The sequence below is a fragment of the Mobula hypostoma genome, chromosome 4, assembly GCF_963921235.1.
Source record: "Mobula hypostoma chromosome 4, sMobHyp1.1, whole genome shotgun sequence".
NCBI classification, from domain to species: Eukaryota; Metazoa; Chordata; class Chondrichthyes; order Myliobatiformes; family Myliobatidae; genus Mobula; species Mobula hypostoma.
Genome location: NC_086100.1, coordinates 158,702,951 through 158,719,309, shown reverse-complemented (window position 1 = coordinate 158,719,309; position 16,359 = coordinate 158,702,951). Strand labels below are relative to the sequence as shown.

Here is a 16,359-nt window from a genome sequence, read left to right as displayed (position 1 = left end):
TTACTTGCAAGATGTGAAATCTATGAAGGTCACCCATTGCACATCGCTTATAATGAGACACTTGCACTTTCATAACAATTCTTTAGAATACCCTTTGATTCAAGATCATGTTACACTAAATACACAGCATTTGGCATACACACTAACAGTGTAGTTTTGACAGAAGCCAGAATCAAATATAGGTTCAGTCCCGTCAAATACAAATGTCTAACGCAGCAGACATTTTTATAACAACTTGCCACGAGCTAAAAGCACCCTTTGCAATATTAGAATACATTTTAAAAATAATAAAGAATTAGAAAGGTGTTAAGTAGGATTTTCATGTGTATGTTTAATGCTAAAACACCAAGAATTTTCTTTAATATGTTCAGGATGGCTATGCAAAATAATGAATTATTTTAAAAACGTACCAAATTTCTTTAGAACTTAATCCCTTTTAGCTGAATAAGGATATTATTTAAACAATATTTCATACTTCACAATGCAACTGGAGAACAGAGAAAGGGTGTAATCATCATAACTTTAAACAAAGCAGTCTCTAGCACACAGGTCTCATGTTTTTCTTAAATTATTACTACAGTATCATCTTTACTTCTGTGTTGAAGTACATCTTTGTTTACAACAGTTTTGACATTAGTTATGGCAGCTTCTTGGACTACACTGAAGTAACCAGAGTGTTTTGAAAGCTTTTGGCGGGGTGATTTACTCACCCTATGAACAAGCCTATGCCAGACTAGTCCAAAGCTAATTATTCTGCTCTGCTTTCTCCTGCCATCTTTCTTTTGTTTTAGGAGATCAAAATCAATTCAATATTTTGGACATCCAGGTCATCTCAATGGACTGTCATTCCAAAATCACGTATCATATCTGCAGTACTTAATTAAAGGGTACAGATTTTTCTTCTTCTGTGCTATTCACAAAGAATATTTTAAACAGGAAATAGATCCATCCCATTTAAGTGTTCAGGTCTACATCAAGATCTCAAGTGTTAAGCTTAACACAGACAGAAAAAGAATAAAACACACTCCACTTTATCCCAGCAAACATATCTTTTGAATAACAGCCTAATGCACTAGTGGTAGTGGAAGGTTAATTGCAGAGGCAATGGTTCAGCAGAAACTTATTAACTGTGGATGGGAGACAGTTGTCTGAGTAGACATGCACTAATTATAAAATATTCCTATTTCCCACATCAGATAGTCAGTAGCCTCTTTGCGTGTAATGCCTAATTAGTGGTGGATTAGGAACTGTTTTATATTGTATTCCTATTCCAAGCAGAAGGCAGACTTGGACTTGCAAACGTGTTCCATATGTGGGGCTTCCAGTCATCTAGGGTTATCCTGGTGGTTTTGGTATTTAATACTTGATTTTCAAGAAAAGCAATGGTTAGGGGGTAAGAAATAATGAAAAATCATCTTAATAATATATTTTCCAACATTTTCTTTGAAAATTAATAATAGTTCTAAAAAAAAGTAGTATTGGTTAGCAGAGGCAGGGATAAAAGGCCACTATGCAGATATCCAAAAGTCATCCAGTCATCTACTGTAATGGTCTCAGTATCCAGCCAGAAATGTGCCAAGAAGTAGATTGAGTGACTATTGGTTTAGATTTTAGAACAGCAACACTGACGATGTAGCAGTCCTTCAGTACAACATAAGAGGCTTGAGCCTGGGATTCTGAACGAGGGATGAGAGTGTCTCCAATTGAGATCAAACTAAGCAATGAAACTAGTAAAAAAATCAGCTCAACTTAATCAGTTCAACTTCCCATTCCCATTCTGACGTATCTGTCCATGGCCCCCTATACTACCATGATGAGGCTAAACTCAGGTTGGAAGAGCGACACCTTATATTCCATCTGAGTAAGTAAACTGATAGCATGAATACCAATTTCTCCAACTTCTAGTAATTTTGCCTCCTTCCGTCCTTCTCTCTTTTTTTCATTCCCCATCCTGGATACCTTTTCTCTTCTCCTCACCTGCCCCTCCCAGCTTCTTACTCCCACCTCTCCCCCATCCACCCACCTTCCCCTTCACCTATCACCTGCCTGCTGGAACTCCTTTCTCCCTTTCACCTTTTTATTCTGGCTTTTCCTCCCTTTCTCTCCAGTCCTGATGAGGGGTCTTGACTTGAAATGGTGACTGTTAATTCCCATCCACTGATGCTGCCTGACTTGCTGAGTTCCAGCAGCATTTTGTGTGTGTCCTTAAGACTTCCAAAATCTGCAGAATCTCTTGTGCCTATGACTCACCCAGGAGAATGACTGACAATTTCAACAGTCTCTATAAATCGAGTGCATAGGTATCTTAATTTTCCTCACCCTCTCTTTTCCCATTTGCACCTACCACCTTTCTCTAAGCTAACTGGCCATTGAAGACACACACATATGCACACTTCTCATCCTCTAATGCCAGCTTCATGAAACTGCTTGGCGACAATTAAAAGGATTCTGATTTGCAAACACAATGGCAAACAGCCTTGGGCATATGTTTGCTAAGTTGTCAAGTAGAGCAATGTGAACTTTAGCACCATTTAGCAAGATTAGAGTTCCAAATGCAGATATTCTAAATAAATTTTGTTGTTTAAAATACTAAATATAGGAAACAGGTAAAAAAAAGAAAAGTGAAGAAGGTTTTGTATCCTCTCTAAAAATCTTACCAAAAGACTAACCCACTGCCATTTATATTCAGTCAGCAATGATTTACCATAGTTGCCTCACAAATAAAGTCTTAATCATATTTCAGTGTATACTTGAAAACCTATTAGATCTAATGGTTCAAAGTATTTTTGTGGGGTGGTGCAGTATACCACTTTGACCTGGTTTTCTGGCAATTTTCAGCAAATCCTGTAAATCAATTAAATTTGGAAATCATCAGTTTGATTTATATATTGTTCACCAACCTCAAACAATCGACCAAGAAGGAAACTCATTGTTCGTGGTCATTTTAGCTAATGTGTTGAGTGGGTTTGTCTCACTGAGTTAAAAAAAAACTGGGCGTTCCACCATCAGCAAGAGAGAATGTTTAATTTCCTTTCATATCTCCAGAAATGAGTACTTGGCTTAATTGGACTTGCAATGGTGATAAAAAGTGTACAGATTTCCATCACCGGAAGCCATCAAATTGGGGTACATAAGTACATCAAAACCTCTTGCAATGCAACTTCCTCTTCACTCGACCAATATCTTCAAACGACGGGCACTGCCTCAAACCATTTTTCATTACAGTTAAAGTTTATATCTTACAAAAGCTGCAATGCCTGCTGTGCTTCTAAGTTGGCTCAAAACAGCAGAACGAATCCAGCTTATATTCATATAGGATTCTAAAGAGGTATGATAACAACAGAAGATAGTGGGCACCATGTTATAATATGAGCGAAAGTTTGGTCCAGAGGCACATCTTAAGGAAATAAATCTAGAAGGACAAGGAGTTTTAGGGAAGAAATTCTGGAGCTTAGCAGTACAGTGGATGATAGCAGGACTCTCAACGACGAAACAACAACAAACAGACCAATGGGCAGAATTAGTTATAAGGGTTGGAGGAAGACACAAAGATAGAGAGGGAATGCAGCCACAAAAGCTCCAAAACACAAAGCTGGAAACTTCAAAGCTTAAGTATTAATGTTGGTTAAGGATGATATGATATGAGTTAGGACAAGGAGAGCTTAGGATCAGCTCACACAAGGTGCTCATTCAACAAATTGAGGATCAACTAACCGTTCATTGGCCAGATTCCTTCATTTATTTTTTAGCCTGTTCTTTGAAATAGAACCATAACAGCACAGAAATAGGCTCTTTAGTCCATTGTCCGCACTGGCCAAGATGCCTAACTAAGGTAGTCTGATTTCCCCACATCCCTCTGAACATTTCCTATCCATGTATCAGATCAAATGTCTCTTAAACATTGTAATTGTACCCACCTCTACCATTTCCTCTGGCAGCTCATCCTACATAACCACGACCTGCTGTTTGAAAAACATGCCCCCCGTGTCCCTTTAAATCTTTTCCCTCTCAGTTTAAACTTACACTCTCTAGTTTTAGGCTCCTGGGGAAAAAAGACTGTGACCTTTCTATGCCTCTCATGAATTTATAAACCTCTATAAGGTTACCCCTCAGTAGTTCACAGTATTATCCAAAGGAACTCCATATTACATTTTATTCTCCCACAAACATAGCTACTTCTTGTATTTATTATTACCATGTGTACTGTTTACACCATGAGTACATTAATCTGTATCTGAATCCTCTCACTGGTTTTCTAACAGATTATACTGGAAACAATATTTTCAACCGCTGGGAAAAAAATTTGTAATGCATTTTGTGAACTTAGTATGTGCCAAAGTATTTTATGGCTTATGAACTATTACTGGAGAGTCACAATGGTGATGGGTAAAACTTGCTCATATCAAAGTCAGCAAACATCAAGAATTTACATCCATTTGAGAGAGATCTCAATTTAACATCCTTTTTATGGGATGATGTCTGACAGTGCGGCACTCTCTTGATACTGCAGTCGAGCAACAGCCTGAGATAATTCCTCAGCTATCTGGAGTGGGTGATCTACTCTTCAGTTTCATTCCAGCTCCCAGCTAAGAGTGTAGTCACTGATGCAAAATTAATACTGGGTTCAACTACAGTCATTGTTCACATGAAAAAGCAGGCATTCAGAGATGCATTATTAACGGAGCACAATTGATGCTGAGGTAAGGGCTTATTAATAAAATCCTGTATAATTTCAATATCACCAGCACCAAACTGTAACCTGCAGAGTTTAGAATGGACTATTAGCAGTTAAGGGACCAGAGATTACCACATACTCACATTACATAATGCTGGTTAAAATGATACAATTTCTAACTGCCCAGAGTTGTAATTGAATATATAGTGACATTAACTTCAGGGCTGAGACAAAATAGTATTGGCCTCCAGTGTGCAAAAGCAATCTCAAAGGCTGGGTATAACAGACGTGCTTGTAAGTTGAGGGTCAATAACTTCTATTAAAAACCTGAACTGTAGTCAAGGACTGCACAATTATTTTTGCATCTGTTTCCTTTTAGGATAGCATCAAGCAGAGTGCAAACTCATCACCAACTGTCCAGACTTAGAAAGAGTCGGACACATTTCAGACTGAGCTGGAAAAAAGCTCTCAATATCTGGCTTATGACTACATAAAATTTCTCAATCAAATGGTTAAAAAATGCATCAGCTCAACATCAAAGACAAAAGGCCCAAATGGACCACAGATGTGAAACGGAATTTACAACACAAAAGAGTTTAGAGGGGAATGAAATTTACTGCAATGAACGAGGCACACGTTTGTATCTGATCGGGGTCTGAAACCCTAGAAATAGAGGAAAATAAAATAGTACAGATTTTTAAAAGATGGAACAGCCTTAAGCCATGTTAGTAAATGAAGCAGGTGCACTGATATAATTACTGCAATGTATCAGCTTCTGTCTTTAACATTCATATTTTAAATGAACATTAATTTAAGCAACTGAAATCTACATTGAAGAATGACTCAGTTGGAAAAAATATCTTCAAGTTAATGAATATTCTCAGTATGACACATTTCTGGAAATGCAACAGTACTTGTTGGTCATCGAAACACAAGCATGAACATAATCCTGTAATGGATCTGTAATAAAATTATGAGAAACATTTTATTTTGTAGACAGCTGATTCAGCACTTGGGTATATACAAAGTTTTCATTGGCATGTCAGCCTTGAAGGATCTGTGAGTCAAATATTGTCTTTAATGCCTAAATGTTAATTTGGTTTCCATTACAAGAATATAATGTAGGATTAGTTTTAATGGAAGCAGTAATAAAACAAAATGATTTAATATCCATTTGCAATTGGTTTTTACACTAAAATTTCAAAGTTCGAAGTTCAAAGTAAATTTATTATCAAAGTATATATTTGTCACCACGTACAACCCTGAGATTCATTTACTTCTGGGCCTACTCAGTAACTCCATGATAGAATCAATGAAAGGCCCCACCAGCTTGGCCGTTCAACAGTGTGTGTGTGTGAAGGACAACAGAAAGTGCAAACACAAAAAGAAAGAAATAGTAAATAAATAAGCAATAAATATCCAGAACATGAGGTGAAGAGACCTTGAAAGTAAGTCCATAGGTTGTGGGAACAATTCAGTGATGGGGCAAGTAGTTCTCCCTTTTGTTTCAAGAGCCTGATGGTTGAAGGGTAATAACTGTTCCTGAACCTGGTGGCTGGTGTGAGTCCTGAGGCTCCTGTACCTTCTTCCTGATGGCATCGATGAGAAGAGAGAATGTCTTGGGTGGTGGGGGTCCCTGACGATAGATGCAGCTTTCCTGCGACAACACTCCACGTAGATGTGCTGAATTGTTGGGAGGACTTTATCTGTGATGTGCTTGAACACTAGGGCTGAAAGGAAGGATGTGGAAACATTGGAAAGGGTACAGAGGAGATTTACTACGATGCTGCCTAGTTTAGAGAGTATGCATTATGATCAGAGATTGAAGGAGCTAGGGCTTTACTCTTTGGAGAGAAGGAGGATGAAAGGAGACATGATAGAAGTGTACAAGATATTAAGAGGAATAGATAGAATGGACAGCCAGTGCCTCTTCCCCAGGGCACCACTACTCAGTACAAGAGGACATGGCTTTAAGGTAAGGGGTGGGAAGTTCAAGAGGGATATTAGAGGAAGGTTTTTTACTCAGAGAGTGGTTGGTGTGTGGAATGCACTGCCTGAGTCAGTGGTGGAGGCAGATATACAAGTGAAATGTGAGAGGCTACTAGACAGGTATATGGAGGAACTTAAGGTGGGGGGTGATATGGGATGTAGGGTTTAAGGGTCAGCACAACATTGTGGGCTGAAGGGCCTGTACCGTGCTGTACTATTCTATGTTCTATGTTCAGGCACACTCCCAAAATAACAAGGAGTGTACCGTAAGAACAAAAAATCAGAATGGAGTCTAGTTAGACTATTGGGTGCAGTATTGGAGAATGCAGCATAATTTCTGATATACTAAACAAATTTACCAATAGGTCACGTAGGAGCTGAGGAGATCAGTCTTCAAGGTGGAGTGAACGTAAGTGCTAAATTCGCCTTTAAAAAAGTTGCATATTTTGAAGAAGTACTCATCCCAAAATCTCCGGATTCCATGCCTCCTACTTGTCCAAGCACAACACCCGTCAACTCCCAAATGTAAATATCCTTAAATCATTAACTTTGAGCTTACGGGAGGCCTCGCAACATTATTGAGACCATTTTTTTCTAGAAGTTATATTTACAGCTTTTATAGCTGCAACTTTCTAAATAATCTATAGATCAATTTTTAGTTTCTATCAATTAAAAATTAATGGCCCAACTATGGTAAGGATAGTGGGATGTAACTAGATATTGGGAAAATTGCATAAACTTTCAGATCCAAAGGAAGAAAGCACCAAGATGACTAAAACTGTGATACAGTTCAAAATAAGCCTTGAGGATAACATTCGTCTGAATTGAATTGCAGTTACTGTGACCTCCGCCATCCCAATTAGTAAAACTGCTTCTCTGGTGTCAGTTTTTTTAACCTTCCTGCTCTTTCATCACCATTTCTGTGTTTTGCCCATATTTTTTTACAAATTTTTTTTTTAGAGCCTCAGGTAACAAGCACTTAGGTGCTTGATGTGCTTTGTCTTAATCTTTTGCCATAAGATATTTCTGACACCAGCAAAGTTACTTCGAAACTTGTTCTTATTCCTGGCTCATCGTGTTTGTACTGCAAAGTTAAACCATTTAAGTTTTAGATTAAAATATTTTTAAAGATTATCTAAAGAGATTTAGCAGTCATTAAGGTCAGGCATAATCACTTTGTAGTTTTGCACCAAATACAATAGTAAGCAAAATTATAACTGCGAAAGAACCTCTGTTTCTTTTCCCTGCACTCAAAATTCACTTCATGAGAACATAAAGAAAAATCTGCCCTATATGCCTACTTTGTCATTCAAAAGGATCCCGTTCATGCTCAAGTGCCCAAATTATGCTCATGAATACACTTTGGCAATGCAACATCAACTTGAGCTGTCTTTAGAATGGTGCCTCCATTCATTGTAAATGTCCAGGAAATCAGTAGAAAAATACCCTTTTCTTGCTTTTTTAAGATAATTCCTTAGTGATTTTTAAAAGTAATTATATGACCAAATATTCGCTAAATGTCTCTGAACTTGGTTCTAAGAGGCTCCCTGACATCCTTACCTCCACTGAAGAGCTATTGGAGAGTTCTGCATTAGGACCTCAATGTAACACTGGTTGATGGCTCATTGCTGCTGGTGCCTCTTCACCTGAAGGTCAGGATGGAAAACTGGATCAAACAACCCACCTGATCTGACCCAGGGAAGGGAGAGTAAACAGGGACAATGAGATAAATTAAGTCTAACTTGTTCAATTCACTGAGGCATGTTCCACAGCTACTGAAGTGAAAGTGGTCAGGTGACTAAAAATAAATAGAAGAGAGACTGGGAAAAGGGGATGAACAGGAGCATAAGTAAACAGAAGGGAAAAGTACCATGTCTGAATCTCCCTACTCTGAAGATGCCATCTGTAAAACATTATTCTTGCTTGGCCAAATTTTGAAGCAATTTTTTCATATATATTCAGGTTCAGAGAATTTTTTTTTAGGCATCCATTAGTCTCGTGAGACCATGGATTTGCGCCTTGGAAGGTTTCCAGGGTGCAGGCCTGGGCAAGTTTGTATGGAAGATCGGCAGTTGCCCATGCTGCAAGTCTCCCCTCTCCACGCCACTGATGTTGTCCAATGGGAAGGGCACTAGGACCCATACAGCTTGGCGCTGGTGTCGTCGCAGAGCAATGTGTGGTTAAGTGCCTTGCTCAAGGACACAACACACTGCCTCAGCCAAGGCTTGAACTAGCTACCGTCAGATCAATAGACGAACGCCTTAACCACTTGGCCACACGTCAACACAGAGAATTAAGGGTAGAATTTAAGCCATGATTGGAATATTCCCTTTCTAAGAACTCTAGGGAACACGGGTTCTCTGTTCTCCCTGTGTTTCAGTTGGCCTTTAAGCAGGAGGTTTCTGGACCTTTACCATATTGGTTGGAGCAGATTAGGTTGTGACAACAGCCTGACTCATGTTAGGAATTCAAGAATTTCCATCCTGATGTTTTAAATAAATCAAATTAAACCACTTGCATGGCTTGTAATAGTGCAAGTCACACAGTTCTAGGATAGCATTTCTTTGCCAAATTGTAGGGCACAGGATATAAACAAACTAAAATGGACTTAAAACAAAAACTCAGTATAAATAAACCTCTATCTCAATTGCAAGGAACTAAATTTTTATGGAGTTTTTAAATTAGCACACAAATTAAAACCAGCATTTCTCTTTACAAACTATAAACACCATTCCATACAATTAATCACACAGTTAAATGCATTGTGTGACAGTTTGCTACAATGTGATTTCATAATTATGATTGGAAAACATTGGTGACAGATCTTATACTGCCTCCACCTAAATATAAAATTATACACATTTTAATGTTTGTCAGTACCTATTCTACAATATCCATTCTCTCTCCGTGAGAGCCAATTTCAGAAACAAAAGCAGGCTAATTATCATTGATTATAAGATGTGAAATCTGTTGTATTGCAGATATAGTCGGGGGTGGTCGTGGGGACAAGCTCCCACTACCTAGTAAATGCCCCAATGGTGTGCGCCTGAAATAGCCTCTGACAACCAAAACCAGCTCCTGGCCTTCACGTGTGGCTTAGCTACTAAGCCTGGTGGAACCGTTTCTACTGACAGGAGAAGGGGCAAAGACAGGCTACTGCGCCTTAAAACAAGTTGCTTCAGGCAGATGGGGCTTGTCAGCCATGATGAGCAGCTCATCTCGGAGAAGGAAAACTCAGATGTCAAACCTCTGCTGCCTTGCGGCTGTACCCACTCACGGTGAAGGCTTTGGGAGTAAACCTTGAGGGAAAAATACGGAGGTCAAGTCCCTAAGGCAGTCCTACGTTGAGTTTACTGGTGACTGGCAACTCCTGCGATGCTGCTGGTACCAAACTGTATCGGTCTCTGCCGTTAGTTTGGGTTCATCAGCTGTGTGGAGAGGGGAAGCTTGCCATATGGGCAACAGCTTGCTGTCAATGTGTATCTGGCCAGCTAAGATGCAATATCATGGCCATCTCCGACTGACGGAGGCCTCAGAATTGGACAGTGCAAAGAGATAAAAACTACAATGAATTACAAAATTAATTAAGTGCAAAAAAAGAACAATGAAGTCCCTGGTCTGTTCAAGGATCTGATGGCAGAGGGGAAGAAGCTGTTCCTAAATCACTGAGCATGGGTCTTCAGAAGCCTGTACATCCTCCCTGATAGTACTAATGAGAAGAGGGCATGACCTGAATGGTAAGAGTCTTTAGTGATGGTTCCTGACTTCTTGAGGTTTTTCACTATCCATTCTGCTATTTATTTCAATGCTTATTCCAGTTTTGTCATTTTCAAATCACTTACTACACAATACCATCACTTCAATGGCTTCTTTCCAAGCTGAGAATCTCACATCCACCAAGCTGTTCACTGAGAACTCGTACATTGTGGTTTTTCTCTTTTCCGCCCATGGTTCAGCTTCTTGACAACCAGAAATGGTCACATTATTTCCTTCCCGGTCCTGGTGAAGGATATTGGTCCAAAACATTGACTGTTTATCCCTCTCAATGACTTGCTGAGCTCTCTCAGCATTTTGTATGTGCTTCTCGGTATTTATGGAGCTGGTTGACCAGAGCCCAACTGAAATTGATCATAACCTCCTCTGACCTGCCTCTAATTTATGAAATTCAGCTGCTGTAATTGCTAGTTACGATTGATTAACATTTCTCTTAAGATGCAGCTACTGCCTCTTAAGAGAACTTTGAGTCAATCCTGACTTCCTTGTGATCTTGAATATTGTCTGTACGAACATGTAGATTTCCTCCAGCATCTCCAGTTTCATGCCACACCCAAAAGATATGTGATTGATGGGTTAATTGGCCACTGTAAATTGCCCCTAGTGTAGGATAATCTGGGTTGAGGGGTACAGTTGAGAGGAATGTGGTGAGAAAAAAATGGAATTAGTCCAAATGGGTGCTCGACAATGCACAACACACAGGTACACATTATGTGACCAAGAGGAAGGGGTTCACACACTATTAATCTCTTGCGATGAGCCTAACAGTGAAGGGCCTTGTGGGGTTCCAGCTGACTAACTTTCTCAGAACTGAGAGACACGTTTTATACAAGCTTTGGCAAGCACAGTTTGAGCTTTCTGCCTGTATTCAGATTACGCTGTCCTCATTTTATGGTTTTCACTCTCTTCTGCTGGCAAAGTTTCTGGCAGATGAAGAGGAACATAGAACAAAGAAATTTATAGCACATTACAGGCCTTCGGCCCACAATGTTGTGCCAACCATGTAACTTATTCTACAGACTGCCTAGAATTTCCCTAGCGCATATCCCTCTATTTTTCTAAGCTCTATGTACCTATCTAAGAGGCTCTTAAAAGACCCTATTGTATCCATTTCCACCACCACCACCACTCTCTGTGTGAAAAACTTAATCCTGACATCCCCTCAGTACTTATTTCCAAGCACCTTGAAACTATGCCCTCTTGTATTAGCCATTTCAGTCCTGGGAAAAGGCCTCTGGCTATCCACACGATCAATGCCCCTCATCATCTTATACATCTCTATCAGGTCACCTCTCATCCTCTGTCACTCCAAGGAGAAAAGGCCAAGTACACTCAACCTATTCTCATAAGGTACACCCTCCAACCCAGACAACATCCTTGAAAATTTCCTCTGCACTCTCTCTATAGTATCTACATCCTTCCTGTAGTGAGGTGACCAGAACTGAACACAGTACTCCAAGTGGGGTCTGACCAATGTCTTATATAGCTGTAACATTACCTCACGGCCCTTGAACTCAATCCCACGGCTGATGAATGCCAACACACCATACCCCTTTTTAACAACAGTGTCAAGCTGCGCAGCAGCTTTGAGTATCCTATTGACGTGGACCCTAAGGTCTCTCAGATTCTCCACACTGCCAACAGTCTTACTATTTATATTATACAGTATTCTGTCTTCAAATTGGTCCTACCAAAATGAACCACTTCACACTTATCTGGGTTGAAGCCCATCTGCCACTTCTCAGCCCAGTTCTGCATCCTATCGATGTCCTGCTGTAACCTGACAACCCTCTAGACTGGCCACAACACCCCCAACCTTTGTGTCATCAGCAAACTTACTAACGCACCCTCACTAATGCACCCTTCTACTTCTTCGTCTAGGTCATTTATAGAAAATCACAAAGACGAGGGGTCCCAGAACAGATCCCTGTGGAACAACACTGGTCACCGACCTCCATGCAGAATACGAAACTTGTTACCATGGATCATTAGACCAAGGAATGAAAATGGACCCCGTGCATCCTTAACAGAGAGAAAAAAATAGCCTGAATTTATCATGATGGAGACACTCAGCATAGGCAATTATAGGTCAAAGATATGTTGGCATTTCATGGCGGAGGGGTAGCCAGCAGAGCAGCAAGTTCAGGCCACCAGCACAATAAATGTAGCATAACTGGGATACATAAACCAGATAGATTATGTGATTATACATAAAAGGAGAACTCACTATTAGAATGTAAATCTTACACTGTGTGCACAATATTAATTATGAACATCTTACTCATCTTTTGCCAATAAAAAGCTCATTCTTAAGAATGCAGTGTTAGCAAAGTTTTGATCCTGTGCTGCTCCCCTATACAATAAGTGTTCTTATGATACAGTAAGTGTCTTTATAGATTGTGCTTGGATTTTGCAAAAACTGAAGCTTTTGACCCCATACAAGGTTTTACAGTACCAGTGTCTTTATTCATTTGCATAACCTTATAGATTTTTATCTTAGTTTATTGAATGCTCTTACTGAGCATGAAACTTAATTTTATATATTAGTAATTTTAAAAATAATATGACCTCAATGCACTGTTGTAATGAAATAATCTGTATGGGAAGTATGCAAGATAGGGTTTTCACTGTTCCTCAGTACATGAGACAATAATAAACCAATTTATTTAACAATTTATAAACATCATTAGGGATCTCTGACATGCCGTATTTTTGCTATTCTCTTTTTGCCAAAACTTTGGTAATACATAATTTCTTGAAGGAAAGCTTACCTAATTTCACAAATCAAAATTTCAAAATATTATCTCATTATTAGCCTTTAACAGTATTCAGCAACAGTGAAATAAATGCGAAAAAAAAAAGAATTTAGCTTCACAATAACTAATCTATATTGTGGCTTCAGCCTGAAACATCGACTGTACTTTTTTCCATAGATTCTGACTGACCTGCTGAGTTCCTCCAGCATTTTGTGTATGTAAGTCTAATTGTTAACTGAAGGCGAATTTTACATAGTAGCTTCAGTTCTAAATTAGATAACTGCAGTTTAGTTTTCAATTAGGCAGAACCTTGTTCACATGCAACTCCAAGTCTCCTGTCTTAGCAAGGATCCCTGTCGATAGACATATCATTCTGCAGTTGCACTTGGGCTGTGAGTACTATGAGATGAGACTGTGTTATCCAGGTACTAAAATTTACTGCAGGCACACATACTAAGTATTTTCCGGGCACTTTTAAACTGTTGCTTGATGGCACACAAAAGGGGAGAAGCTCTGTTTATAATGTACCCTGTCAAAGCTGGCAGGATACCAGAAGGGGCTTCCTGAAATACAGTCATTGTTATGTAGGTTAAAATGGTATCCAATTTAGACACAGCACATTTCCATTAGCAGCAATTGAGATAAATAGCTGGCTGACCTATTTTTGCTATTATTTACTGAGAAGGTAAAATGCTAGTCACTGGATGTGGGGAACTCCACCACTCTCTTTCAAGTGTTGCAGTAGGTTATCACATTCACCTGAATTATTTACATTTGAAAAGGTGGTTTTATTGACAGTACAGTTCTCCCTGAAATTTCAATGAAACATCAGCCACAGAATTGGGTCTCAGCCTGAAACATTGAACATTTATTCTTTTCCATAGATGCCGCATTTCAAGTCATACCAGACTAAGACAGCAGGGCCAAGTTAGGGGTTAATGAATATATGAATCTACTCAGGTAAATAGTTTCACATGGGTACATGTGATAGATTCATTAATCCTACATCTTCCTCATCATTGCTCATGTGCAAGTCTACATTGAAGATGTTGATCGTAGTACAGTATGAGGTTCAACTGTGGGAAGCATGAGGATCTTGAGCAAGATGGGAATAGCTGAACTTGTCCATGAGTCTCACAAAATTTCCTACTAAAATTTCCAGTTCCAGACATAGAAATAAAACAGGTGTTACTGTTAAGTAGAACAGCAGCAATATAGTTGTACTCTTGATATTAATCAAATTTAATATACCATTACTTTCATGAGTATTGTTGCAAAACCCAAAGAGCCTGTACTGGCCTGTAATGTTCTATGTTCAATATATTCTAGATTGTGGCACTCCTCTTCTTTCTCAGTAGAAGAACCAACCAGTTCCCCTCCACCACCACCCTCCTCCGTCTGGCAGAACTGGTCCTCACTCTCAACAATTCCTCCTTCGGCTCCTCCCACTTTCTCTAAACTCCAGGGGTAGCCACGGACACTTGCATGGGCCCCAGCTATGGCTGCCTCTTTGTTGGCTAAACAGAACAATCCATTTTCCAAGCCTTCCCTGGTAATCCTCCCCTACACTGATGACTGCATTGGTGCTGGTTCATGCACCCATGCCGAGCTCGTCAATTTCATCAACTTTGCTTCTAATTTCAACCTGCCCTTAAGTTCACTTGGTCCATTTCTGACACCTCCCTCCCCTTTCTCAACCCTCTTCATCTCTGGAGACAAACTGTTAACCGACAACTTGGTATAATCCTACCGATTCCTACAGTTACCTTGACTATACCTCTTCCCACCCTGTCTCCTGTAGAAATGCTATTCCCTTTTCTTAGTTCCTTCATCTCCTTTGCATCTGTTCCCACAATGTCACCCCTAGGGTGGAGGAGCATCACCTTATATTCCACCTGGATAGCTTGCAACCTGATGGCATGAACATCAATTTCTTGTTCTGGCAACAAAAAATTCCCTCCCTCACCCCTCTTTTTCTATTCCCCACTCTGGCCTCTTACCTCTTCTCGCCTGCATATCACCTCTCCCTGGGTCCCCTCCTCCTTCCATTTCTCTGCAGTCTACTGTTCTTTCCTATCAGTTCCCTTCCTCTCCAGCCCTTTACCTTTCTTACCCACCTGGCTTTACGCATCACCTTCTAACTATCCTCCTTCCCCTCCCCCACCTTTTTATTCTTCTCTCTTCCTTTCCAGTCTGGAAGAAGAGTCTCAGCCCAAAACGTGTAAAGTTTATTCATTTCCATAGATGCTGCCTGACCTGTTAAGTTCCTCTAGCATTTTCTGTCTGTTGCTTTGGATTTCTAGCATCTACAGACTTTCTCATGTTTATAACTCTGGCCTTGTTGTCTTTCACTTTATTCTGATTTCTGGCTGATCTGGTATTGACACCAACTTCACTTTCCTATCCAAGCCCAATAACCCTCCATTAACCTACAGTTCAAAAATAAAGTAACTATAGTCACAAAGAACTGTAACAAATTTACTAAAGACAATTAAAAAAAAGTATTTGTAAATCCTTTACGGAAATAAAGGTGCTGTTAATGGGAGAACAGCTCTTCCAATTGCTCGGAATATTAATTGATAACAAGTTACTTGAGATGTTCTCTTCAGGATCATTTGGTGGTTAGGCAAATACAGTTCACACCGACCATCCTTATCATCATCCCATAAAGTAACAACAATCTTGGAAGACCTCAGTTTCAGCACCTGCAGTGAGCTAGCTCCATGTTTCTGTTCTTCTTTACAGGCCTATTCTGTTCCATGAGTCTGCCCTCCACCAAGGAATCAATAGCACAGCAAAACTAATATCACAGAAGTATTTCAGGATATCTTAGAACAAAAATGAACAGTAACTTACATTGCTTGTGTTCTTGACGATGTTTCCTATAATGACAATGACACGTCCCTTGAAACTCTGCAGCAAGCTAGTAGAGGCACACTGTATCAGCTCACCATCTGGGCCAAAGGCAGAACTGTATGGAATGTTTATGCTGCCATTGATATGACCACGAGTAAATCTGGCATGAATAGTCAAGGAGAGTATCAGTGCGGAAACATACAGGCAGTTATTTAAAACTTCCATAGAACCTAAACCACACCTAAAAAGCGGCTTTGAAATCCACTTAACACTTGTACTTACTTCTCTGACAAACAGAATGTTTAACAC

General features: G+C 39.7%; 1 protein-coding gene across 2 annotated transcripts in view; it reads right to left on the bottom strand.

Moving 5' to 3' along the window:
• tbck (TBC1 domain containing kinase) overlaps positions 1-16,359 on the bottom strand; it is a 248,987-nt gene that overhangs the window by 11,615 nt on the left and 221,013 nt on the right. For both annotated transcript variants that reach the window (XM_063046811.1, XM_063046812.1), the window contains one exon: positions 16,051-16,210. In XM_063046811.1, coding sequence (XP_062902881.1) covers positions 16,051-16,210 — 160 coding nt within the window. The remainder of the gene's footprint in view (positions 1-16,050; positions 16,211-16,359) is intronic.